The sequence below is a fragment of the Sciurus carolinensis genome, chromosome 17 (assembly GCF_902686445.1).
Source record: "Sciurus carolinensis chromosome 17, mSciCar1.2, whole genome shotgun sequence".
In the NCBI taxonomy this organism is placed as follows: Eukaryota; Metazoa; Chordata; class Mammalia; order Rodentia; family Sciuridae; genus Sciurus; species Sciurus carolinensis.
The window spans coordinates 18,189,512-18,202,366 of record NC_062229.1 but is presented as its reverse complement, the minus strand read 5'-3'; the positions used below and the strand labels follow the sequence as shown (position 1 = coordinate 18,202,366).

Sequence of the window (12,855 nt, the reverse complement as noted above, 5' to 3'; positions counted from 1 at the left end):
CAATTTTGGTAAAACTTTAAAAGTTGGAACTGTATAATTCCCATAAATGAGGAGAATGTCTCATTTTCTATATGCTTGGTTAAGTTTTAATTAAAAAGTATAATGGCCCAATCAACGAAGAAATCATCACTAACCAAATCCATCACCCAAAAAGACATCATGCCAGATTAGCAATTCTGAACTGTCAGCTATTTGCAATCTCTATATGTTATTTGGAATTCTATGAAAATGAATGTAGCTTAGAAGCACTACAGGATAAAGCAGTAATTACTTTAATTAATTAGGACAAATAGAACAAATTACAGAGTAGCTATACTCTGTACATTGTGTACTAAATTCAATAAACAGGTAGCATGTGATCAAGAAAGCAATGAAGATTTCATGCTGGTCACTTATTATAATACAACAAGCAAGAAAAAGATCCTTTAGATATAATAGGATCATGTAATTAGATGCAAAAAATTTCATGGAAATAGATCTGAAAAAGCAGAATTAACTTGCTTAAATATGACAAACTAGTTCCCTTGTTTGTCAGGTATAGTCACTCTGACATGGAATCGAGGAACTCACATGAGGCTCATATAGTGCCACTACTGCTACCCAATGCTGTTCTGAAGTTTCAAACCAATGCGACTAGAGAAGAAAAAGCAACTGCAGCTTCACGTCTTGTGTAAATGTAAATAGAGCACATCCAGATGCTAATATGGACGACCTCAAATTGATTGGAAAAGTCTACTCAAAAGTCTTTTTGATAAGGCTAAATAATAACACACAAACTTAATTTTCTTCCTTATTTGCAGCAATGGGCAGGTACGCGATGCAAAAAAGTTGTATTCAATATTGTTCAAAAATCTTACATCCATAGACCAGGGTTTGGCTCATTGAAGGTGAACAGGACAGGATATGAATAGGAAGTCAGATTAATTTGCACTTACCAGTGGCAGAAGCTTTATCAGTCCCTTCTGCTCAATGACAGCATTTTGTCTGCCTAGAAACACACCAGAGGAGAGGGCTGTCAATTATGCACATGGCAGAAGTCACTGTGGGTGGTTTACATGGTCACTGAATGTGTGAGTGGTGGAGCCAGGTGGCTGTGATGTGCAAAGGCCTGTGGGTGAGCAGGAGACTGGACACCGGGAAAGACATTAGGGAAAGCCAGCATCACCCTGGAGGGCACTAGCAAGGTGGCTCCTGGTGAGAAAGGAGAGGGCTGTGGAACAGGTCAGAGTGAGCAGAGGGTAAGGGAGATGCTCAGAGAGAGGAGCCTGCAGTTAGCCCTGAGGCTTCCTTCTTGGCTAGGCAACTGAAAATTTTTGAAACAACGAACTTTCCCCATTTTCTCACCCCAGATGATGCCCCTAGAGGAGCTGCCTCTCAGTCCTCCTATTTCATTTGCAGAGACCTCACCCTGCGGCTCCTGCTCACTCTGCTGTGGTCATGTGCAGCTGAGCTTTGTGCATGGTGGAGGCGGCACCTGGTCCTCACTGTCAGGGGATGGAGCACAGTCGTGTTCCCGAGGCAGGAGAGATTTTCCTTCTGTCCTTGGATCAGTGAACTGATGACATCAAGATGTGTACTGAATTCCAGAACCTGAATTCTCAAAGCTTCTCATCTAATTTTTTTCTAATGTTGTAATCTCTAGGAATCTGGGAACAAAAACTGAGTGGAAAATTTAACTATAGTTAACTATGTTATAGTTAACCCTACTGTGCAATAGAACATCAGAATTTTTCCTACTATCTGTCATTTTGTATCTATTGATGAGCCTTCCATCTGTTTATTTCACTTTTCTTTCTAGCCTGTGGTAACCCCCATTTTGCTTTCCACTTTCATGAGATCAAGTTTTTATAGGTTCCAGAAATGAGAGGGATTATGTTACAATAGTAAGGGACTTTAATATACTACTTTTGGATAATCCATACAAAAAATTAGGAAACACTGGACTTCACACTTTTGACTAAATGGACCTATAGACATACACAGAACATCAGCAAGACATTACACTTTCTTGTCCAGCACATATTGGTCATTCTCCAGGAGATATCATGTGTTGGGCCACAGACAAATCTAGAAAATCAAGCAGATTGATGTCATATCCAGTATCTTTTCCAAAAAATGATTATAGGATATCAAAAGGATTATACACCATGATCAAATAGGATTTATATCACACAACTTTTCTCACATGATGATTCTACATACACAAATCAATAAATGAGACACATCACATCAATGGAATAAAAACCATATGATCATCTCAAAAGACACAGAAAGAATATTTAATAAAATCTAACCTCCCCACATGATAAAAACTCTCAACAAGTTAGGCATAGGAGGAACATAGCTCAACACAATAAAGACTGTATATGACGAACCCACAGCAGACAGCTTAGTGAATGGGGATAAGTTGAAAGCTTTTCTGTAAGACGTGGAGGAAGGTGAGGTTGCCCACTCCCACCATTGTTCTTCATCATGGTTCTGGAAGTTCCAATAATAAGGGCATCCAAACAGGACAGGAGAATGTCAGGTTGTCCCATTTGAGGTGGCCTGATTTTTAACATTTTAGTTGTCACATAATTATACATATTCATGGGGTTCAGTGCTAATTTGATATTTTACACAGCATGCAATAATAAAACCAGCATTACTAGCATTTCCATCATCTTAAACACTTACTTCCTTTTGTGTGAAGGCTGCAAAGTCCTCTCTTCCAAGTTCTCTGTAAAATGCATATAAGTTGTTGTAAAACTAATATGAACTTACTGTGCTGTAGAACACCAGAAGTTTTTCTGCTTACAAAAATATGTTTTGGTACCTGTTATCCAAGTTTCATGATCTTTTACATAGAAAAACTGGAAGATTTCACTGGGAAAAAATGAAAACTAATAAACACAGGAAAGTTGCAGGCTATGAAGCCAAACTCATACAGAAATCAGCAGCATTTATATACAACAATAAGTAACTAGCTGAAATAGAAATGAAGAAAACAATCCCATTTTCAATAGCTCTTTAAACACACAGAAATAAAATAAACCAAGGAGGAAGTAAGAGATTTCTACAATAATTAGAAAACATTGCTGAAAGAAATTGATGAAGACATACACAAGAGAAAGATATCCCAAATTCGTGGATTGGAAGTATTAATATTGTTAAAATGTCCAATATACTTAAGGCCATTAATTCATGGATTCAATGCAATTCCTATCAAAATACCAATGACGTTCTTCATAGAAGTACAGAAAGCAATCTTAAAAGGTTTTAAGGAAGCACTAAAATTCCCAAATAATGAAAACAATCCTGAGCATGGAGAATAGAGGTGAAGAAATGGCAACGTCTGTCTTCAAAACATACTACAAAGCAATAGTGACAAAACAGTATGGTTGTGGCAAGGACACAGATGAAACAATGGAGAGAATAGAGAGCACATTCATAAATCTATAAATTTAAAGCCAACTCATTTCCACAAAGTCGTTAAGAACATACATGGGAGAAAGGATGCTGTCTACAAAAAAGTGGAACTGGGAACACTAGATATCCATCTGGAGATGAAAGAAATGGGACCCTTAAGAGAAAAAATGCTTGCTATCACTGATTATAATGGAGATGCCAATCAAAACTGCAATGGAAACCATCAAACCCCAATTAGAATGAGTATTCTCAAACACATACAAAAATTCTGGTGAGGAGGGGGAGAAAGAGGAATTCTTATACATTGTTGGTGGAATGTAAATTAATACAACCATTATGGGGAACAGTATGGAGATTCCTCAAACGCTTAAAGATAGAGATCTGGAAATTCTCCCACCTAGGATAAATCCTAAGGAAAGGAAATGAGTATGCTGAAGACATGTCTGCATTCCCATGTCTGTTCAGGATTTTCACAATAGCTAAGATATGGGAATCAACCTGAGTGTCCACTTACAGATGAATGGATAAAAAATGTGGCATATATATGCTTTGTAAAGTTACAGAGTCATAAAAATGAGTGAAATTCTGTCCTTTGCAGTAACATGGATCGATCCAGGATATATTATGCTAATTGAAAGAAACTGGGCAGAGAAAGAAAAGTGCCACACCTTCTAACTCATAAGTGGAAGCTACAGAAAATTGATTTCATAGAAGTTGACAGTAGAATAGTTGTTATCAGAGTCTGGGATGGGCAGGAGGGAGGGAGAATAGAAAGAAGTGTGTTATTAGGTGCAAAAATACAGTTAATTTTAAATATTTCCAATGCAAATACATCATAAATGTTTGACATTATGGAAATGCTAATCACCCTGAATAAATCATTATACATTATATACATTCATATAATATAGCACAACATAACCCCAAAATATGTCCAATTCTTCATCCATTAAAAATAAAATCAAGACCTATAATTGCAGAGATAGAATGTGCACCTTGTTTTGATATTGATGCAAAAGAAATCACCACATTGTAAGTGCCTTAAAGCAACACCCATGTCTTGTACCCTGCTCTTAGGCATAACATGGCAGCTTTTTTCTGCTCAGGGCTTCTCACACATTGACCAAATTAAAGTATTAGTCAGTCTGTGTTCTCAGTGGGAACTCCGGAGTCTTCGCCAGTCTCATGCAGGAAATAAGCAGAATTCAGTTGCTTGCACTGGTAGGACTGAGCTCCAGTTATTGGAGAAGGCTCACGTTCAGCACCAGGAGCTGTCCTTGGTTGTAGCCACTGGGGCCTCTCCAACATGGCGGCTCACTACTGCAAGGACAGCAGAGCACTCACCCTCTTCAGGACCCCTTCCCTAGTCATTGCTGAGGCATTCCCTATCTCTGTCTTTCTAGCCTTCCTTTGTTTGCTGTCCCCAGTCCATTGTTCCATGTTTGTAAGCCTTATGCCTTTTTTTCTTTCCCACTGGTGTGAATTCTCACTCATCCACCTTCTTGAGCTCTTTAGCAGCACTTTGTACTAACATCTCAAACCACCTGTCCTATCAAATGATCTATGTATTAATTCACACCACAAGGTACTTTTGAGCACCTGCTATGTTCTAGGCCCATGGTTCCTGCCTTTATGGTGGTTCCCCTCTACTAAGGACAGAATATTTGTGTCCTCTAAAATTCCTACTTTGAGATCATAACTCCCAAAGGGTCCAACTGGGCAAATCACTTGGCCATTCTGGACCCATGTGTTTGAATGTAGGGTGAGGTTGACAACAAAGTAGACCACAAAGAATGGGTTTTTGTGGAAACTAAATGAGAGGATCATTATATACATTGCTAATCTCAGGGCAATGCATAAAAGATCTAAATGTCTCTCTTTGAATTATTAAATTTTTTATGAGTGTAAGACCAAATGAGAACATTTAGCTTGTGTTATAAGCATATTTTTTTGTTGTGCAAAGAGTATCATGAAGCCAAGGGTTGTAGTCGTTCGATTTTGTATTAAGTGATCACAGTTCATTCATATTTGAAGAGAGGAATAGTGAACTTTTTGGAGATGGAACTCAAGCCCATGGGGATCCATGGGATCTGGTCAAAGTAGGTTTCTCAGTCTTAGACTTCAGAAAAACCTTTGTCAGGCCTGGGGTGAGGTGTGGGAGGTTAGCTGTATGGAAGGCAGAACAGTTCTTGAAGAAAAGTAATAATGACTAATTCACCTGGCATTTAATTTGTCATCTTGGGAACAGAGAATCAGCAAGAAATAAATTGGTTTTGGTGCAGAGCCAAGTCCCACAGGGAGATGATGTCTGAGTGTTGGAATAACAAGAGGGAAATGTGCCTCGTGGGCAGACTCAGAGAGAGAAATCTTCCTGCTGCGTCCCTCAGCAGTGTGGAGCCTTGGTCTGTGGAGTGGGCTTCCTCACTTTGGAGCTCTGCATCTGCTTTGGGATCCGAAGCTTGGCCCCTTCCTGCAGTCTCGTGTGGCACATCACTTCAGGGTCTGTGATCAACCACCCAGGGAGGAATTTGGACTTGTATCCAGAAAACCCATCCAGGTGAGTCTGAGAGCCCAGCAGGTGCTGCAGGAGGTCTTCCGAGAGGCTGGCAACCAAGAACATGTTCCTCAGCTCACCCAAGTCCATCCAGCCTTGTCCAGGGCTGTGAGGTGGCTGTGGTTGGTGGTTGAATTGTTTGGTGAATTGACTGATGTGTTTATTTTTACCATGCTGGAAAGGGAAGTGGACAGTGAGCTCAGCAGTGCCAGGTCCTTGTTGAGAACAAAGTGATGGCAAAGGAAGCCCTTGTGGAAGAGGGAGTGCAGGCTTCATATGTGCACTTATATGTGTCAATTAAAAATTGAAAAAACGTAGCTACTCTAATCAACTCTAATCGAATGGTGCAGGAGACACATGTCTTCTAGTATTTTATTTAAGAATACCCACATTTGTGGTGTTGTTTGGTTCATTTAAAAATTTTTGTTCTACCTTTTTTAATATGGACATTTCATCTGTGTGTCAGCACCAAGTAAATACTATATCTGTCCTTTGAGAAATGTGTTTTGATTTTCCATTACCTTTGCTGGTGGTTGGAAGGTGACTGGAGTTGGGATGCAGCCAGAAAGAAGCAGCTCTTTTGTCCATCTAGCAACATCTTAGATACCCCTGAGTTCAATGCACTGTTTTATCCTTAGAGTCACTCATGCTTACTGAGTAGAATTTTTTGTGTTACCTTGAATGCAGAGTTCAAAGTCACCTTTCCAAAGATGGCCTGTGGATCAATGTGTGGCAGAGTGACAAACCGAAATTTCTGAGGACCAGCCTTTCCTTTTGAAGAAAAGTAATTTGCTGTTGAGCGCTTGGTGGGTACTTATTTATTTTAAATAGTGGGAATGAAGATGCGAAGAACATGGCATTGACCTCAGTCCAGGTTGCTCTGGACTGCAGCTGAGTGAGTGAGTGTGTGTGTGCGTGTGAGCCTGTGTGCTTGTGTTTGACTTTAAGGCTTTTAAGGAAAGGGAACCTGAGCTGAGAGTATTCCAGAAGGCGACTCATAACACAGAACCCCTAGCGTAAGTCACTGAGAGAAACAGGGTGGTCCCAATTCACAGAGAACCAGGAGGCTCCTCAAGGGGAATCTGTGTTCATCACCCTGGGACACCAGCTCACGTCCCTCTCCCTCTCCCTCATCCTCCTGCCACTCTGGCTTCCTGGTTGAACTTGAACATCTGAAATGAGAATCCCCTCAGAACCTTTGCACTGGCCATCCTCCATTCTGTCAGACACACATGTCTGCAGGTAACTCTGTGGCCCCCTCCCTGTCTCCCTGGAGGGCTCAACTCAAGTGGCACCTCAGGGCTGATCTTTCCTGAAGGAGTAGAAGGAAATGACATGATCAGTGCCCTTTCTCCCGAAGAGCTTCAGTGTGCCCGTCACATCTGAGTGTGTGAGGATGAGTGCTCTATCTACCTGCATTGGCTCTGACTTCCTTCCATTATTTCCCCCTCATTAGATTCAAGGGACATTCAGTATCTTGGGAGTGACCTTTCATTGCTGAGTCCATGACTGGACCCACATTGTCACAAGATGATATCCCCAAATACAAGAAAGAGTTAGTTTTAGTGATTTGAAATAAAGTTTGTGTGGAGGAAAGACTGAGAGTGAGAGAGGAACTCAATATCAGAGAAGGCAAGGAATCCCTTAAAGGAGAAAGGATCATAAACAAAATATAGGAATTAGTCTTGACTGTATACTTCAAAGATAATATTTCAGGTTAGTACTGAATAATCATGTCAAATGATTTGTCTGTATTTTTTCACTAGTCACATTTAATATATGGAGCAAGGGAATGAAACACGCATTTCAAAATTTCTTCTGCTGGGAATTTCAGAGGACCCCAAATTGCAACCCTTCCTCTTTGGGCTGTTTCTGTTTATGTACCTGGTCACTGTGCTGGGGAACCTGCTCATCATCCTGGCCACCATCTCAGACTCCCACCTGCACACGCCCATGTACTTCTTCCTCGCCAACCTGTCCTTTGCAGACATCTGCTTCACCACAACCAGCATCCCAAAGATGCTGGTGAACATCCAGACCCAGAGCAAGGTCATTACCTACATGGGCTGCATCATCCAGATATACTTTTTCATATTCTTTGGTGTTTTGGACAACTTCCTCCTGGCGGTGATGGCCTATGACCGTTATGTGGCCATCTGTCACCCCTTACACTACACGGTCATCATGAACCGCCGGCTCTGTGGACTGCTGGTGCTGGCGTGCTGGGCCACGACTGCCCTGAATTCCTTAATAGACATCTTAATGGCAGTGCAGCTGTCCTTCTGCACAGACCTGGAGATCCCACACTTTGTATGTGAACTCAACCAGCTGGTCCTACTTGCCTGTTCTGACACGTTTTCCATTGATATGGTGATGTATTTTGGAGCAGTGTTGCTGGGAGGTGGTCCCCTCGCTGGGGTCCTTTACTCCTACTCCAAGATAGTGTCCTCCATCCGTGCAATCTCTTCAGCTCAGGGCAAGTACAAAGCCTTCTCCACCTGTGCTTCTCACCTCTCTGTGGTCTCCTTGTTCTACTCTACACTCCTGGGAGTGTACCTCAGTTCTTCCATTACCCAGAACTCACAATCGACAGCAAGAGCCTCGGTGATGTACAGCGTGGTCACCCCCATGCTGAACCCCTTCATCTACAGCCTGAGGAACAAGGACCTCACAGGAGCTCTGAGAAGACTCTTCCGAGGGAAACTGTAGTGGAGACATTTTCCAGGATGTGCCTGTGGACTTGGGACTCAAAGACACTGAACCAGACACTGTAATTCTTTATCCAGACCATGGAAATAGAGCTTGGCTTTCTGTGAATTTCCTGCAGTTTCCTTTCTTCTCAACTGCATTAGTGTTTAAGGATGCTCATTAGGAAGCTCTGTCCTCTCTCTGACATTCAACATTCTCTCCCTTTTCCCAATGTCCTTTCCACCTTAGATCAGAAGCAATTTCCAGATTCCCATGAGTCTGATATCCTGATGAGTTGCACTGGTCCCGTGGAATAATGACTTTGGTCACCAAGGCTGTTTCCTTTATTTTATGAAGGAGAAATTCTGTTTTTCCATTTTCTGTTCTTTGTTCCTTTCTGTGTTGCTACCTTAACTGCTCTTCCTTAAAATGTCAAGATCCACATAGTGGTGGATTTACAGTTGACTGTGTGGGATAGGCATGCACAAGAGCTTGTCTCCTGTCCAGTCATGCCTCTGAGATTGAAGACTTGTGCCTCTGAGATCCAACCCTCTTCTGCTCAAATGAATTTAAACTCTATATACAGGTTAACTGGAAACTCACCCATGGTCACTTTTTGGTACTATTATCTAAAATAAATGTGAACCACCAGGTAGTCAGGACTATAGCTTTTATAAGTATCAGAGCAAATGACAAAGAGAAGATTTAGCAGGTTATTCTGAATATCTTCAGTTCTGCTGGCATTGTTTGGAGCATCAACAAACTTTTGCTACCAAGAATACTATCCCAAAATAAATGGTTTAAAAAAATATTGCTTTTGGTTTTGGAGTGTATCTTGGGAAATCATCTGGTCTTTTTTTCCTCACTTTTTAAAATTGGTGATTCAGAGTTGTATATAATGTTAGGATTTGTTGTCACATATTCGTGGCTGAACACACTGTAACAATATCATTTGCCAATACCACTCTCCATCTTCTGGCCTTTGCCATCTCTTCATATGTCTCTGGTTCCTTTTTAAGTCTATTGTCAACTAAGAGTCAACTGGGGATCTTCTGCTAACCTTGGCTGATACTCTCAGATTTTGGTTAAAGGCTGAGGGTGGGGATATGGGTTAGTCAACTCTGCATCACTGGGACCAAAATATCCAAGAACAATTTGGAGGAGGAAAAATTTATGTTGGCTCCTGGTTCCAGAGGTTGAGTCCATTGCTCTGGCCCAAGGTGAGGAAGATCAGCATGGCAGACAGGCGTGGTGGAGAAGCTCCGCTCACCTCATGCCAGGCAGGAGGCAGAGAGGGAGCAGCAGGGAAGGTGCCCGGGGAAAAGGCAGCCTCCCAGGCACGCCCCTGTGACCTGCCTTCTGTGGCCACGCCCAGCTGCCCATAGTTACCGCCCAGTCAGTCCATTCAAACTGGGACGGGCTGATTAGGTCACGGCCCTTCCAATCCACTCGAGTCCTTCACACAGGAGCCTTTGGGGGACACGCATATCCAAACCGCAATATGAACATTCTGCAAAGTTTAGCTCTGGGAACTCCTTGGGTTTTCTCTTTTCTGTCCTCTCCAATTGCCTTCTGCCCCAACTTCCCTGCCCAAGGGTCCTGTGTCAGAAGAGGCTACAGCATATTTATGCAAAGAACAGCCTCTTCTGACACAGGACCTTTTCTGGTCATATCACATCCTTCTCCTTGTCTCCTTTTACAATTTTTATAATTGTCCCTGGAAGTTTTCAGATTTATTTTTAACTGAAAAAAAAGTATGCACATTTACTGTTGTTTCAGATCATGTTCAATACATGTACCTATGGTGTAAGGTTCAAGTCGGGCTGACCATATTTACCCACTCAAACATTTATTAGTGCATCATGGTGAAAACTTTCAAAATCTTTCTGGCTTCTTGCACTGTGCAGCACTGTCCTCTATGTACCTCAGAGAAAGGGGATTGAGGGAGAGAGAGGGCAGCAGGAGATGAAATTGGCAAGATTATGATGTGTGTGTATGAGCACATCTCATGACTACCATGGTTGTGCAGAAATATAAGGCACGAATGTAAAAAATAAAAGGGAGACCAGGAGCGTAGGGGAGGTGAATCAGGAGAGGAGGAGGCACAGGGGAAGTATCAGGGAATGGAATGGAGCATATTGGGTTTTGTGTATCTATGAACATGTCACACTGAACCCCACAATCAAGTATGATCATATGGCACTAATGAAAACACCATTTAAAAAAGCATACAGTACATTATTGTTGTCTATCAAGTAATATATTTGAGTCTAGCAACATTGGAATGAAATAAAAGTATATGCACATCACTAGTGAAAGGGTAAGACTTGGCACAGGAGTGGGCAAGATAAGGGATAAAAGTAGGGAAGGAAAGCTGTGTTACAGGAACAGAAGCTCCCAAGACTGAGACTTGGATAGGGAAGGGGAGGCAGAGTGGCACTTGGAGAGGGAAGAAAAGAGAAATCTTAGCAAACTCAAGAAGACGGAAATCATATCTGGTATCCTTTCCAACTCTTAATAGTTTGAAACTAGAAATCAAAACTAGGAATTTCTGAATATGTACAAATGCAAGATCCTTAAAGAACATGCTCCTGAACAACCAGTGGGTCAACGAATAAAACACAAGGAAATGTAAAGTATCTTGGGAGAAATAAAAATGGAAAAAGAATCAACGGATAATGTGTGGAGAGTGAACAAGCCTCTGGTCATTGGCTGATCCTATGGTGTTGGCAAAACTCAAGCCTGGGAAACATTCATTGCTAAAAGGTGAGGATATGTACAGCCTTGACCCTTGGCTCTGATGTTAACAGCTATCAGGTGTTCCAGTGCAATGGGCTTCCTGGGAGTAGAAGGATAATAGCAGGATGTTCCTAGCACTGTAACAGTAGGATAGCTGCAAAAATGTTTCTGATAGACTTGAAACAGAGAAAACATTGAAATAAATCAGAAATGAAACTGGAGACATTACAACTGATATGATGGAAATATAGATGCATAAGGAACTGCTCTGAGCTATTATCCACCTTAATGGAAAACCAACAGGAAATGTATAAATCCCTGGACACATAAAACCTACTATGAACTGAATCAGGAAGAAACAGAAAATTGGAAATAATGATAATGAGAGAGGAGCATGAATCAGTAATGAGAAACGTCCCATGTGGTAAAACCAGGACCTGATGCCTTCCCTGAAGAACTCCACCAAACACTTGAAGAGCTAATGGCAGTCATCTCAGTATTCTCCAAAGGAAAAAGTTCTCAGCATTCTCCAAAGGAGAAAAGAAAAGGAAGAATGGGAATTCTTCCAGCCATCTGAGTCTTCTTCCAAAGGAGAAAAGAAAAGGAAGGATGGGAATTCTTCCAAACTCATTTTACAAGGCCAACATTATGGTGATAGCAAAGTCAGGTAAGGACTCAGACAAATATATGGCGATGTCCTTGACGAAGATATTTAAAAATTATCTCAGTAGTGGAGAGAGAGCATAAAACTCAACCTCCATTTATGGTACAAACTCTCAACCAATTAAGTGTCAGGGACATTTACTTCCACAAAGGACTGAGAGAAGCCTATGGCTAAGGTCATGCTCATCGGGGAAAGACAGACAGTGCGTCCTGAGAGATGTGGGAGGAGTCGGGGATGCCCACCCTTATTCACCGTGGTTCTGCCAGTTGTAACCAGCGCAACCAAACAGAAGGAAGAATAAGGGCGTGCACACATAGACCACAAAGGATGGGGTTTTATAAAAACTAAATCAGAGCATTCTCATAAGTTGCTAATAATGCATATAAAAACATCTATGTCTTTGAATTATCCACTATTTTATAAACACATCTCTAAGTGATATCTCTTAACTGGGGTGATAAACATCATATTTCTGTTATTTTGGAAAAAGCATCATGAAGCCACAGATTCAGGAGTCACAGTCATTTAACAAGGGATCCTAGTGCACTGTAGTTGAAGAGAAGAATAGGAAATTTTCTGGAGATGTTGAGGTGGTGTACCCAACACAAGCCAAGCTGTGGGTTACAGTGGTCATGATATGGGTTCTTTTGCTATGACTTTGGAATAAACTTTATTTTTGGATTGGGATAAGGTGTAAGTATTAGATCTCTAGAAGGCAGAAGAGTTGTCAGAGTAATCAAGACTAACTGACTTTCACCTTGTGTCTTGGGGAAAAAACTGCTTTTGATCTGGAGCAATATTC

At 41.4% G+C, this 12,855-nt stretch overlaps 1 protein-coding gene across 1 annotated transcript; it reads left to right on the top strand.

The window, feature by feature from the left end:
• Positions 1–7,741: 7,741 nt before the first annotated feature.
• LOC124968445 (olfactory receptor 19-like) lies at positions 7,742–8,761 on the top strand. The gene has a single exon (XM_047530907.1). It carries the CDS (start codon positions 7,742–7,744, stop codon positions 8,669–8,671), a length of 930 nt encoding a protein of 309 aa, XP_047386863.1. The 3' UTR covers positions 8,672–8,761.
• The last annotated feature ends 4,094 nt before the right edge of the window (positions 8,762–12,855 follow it).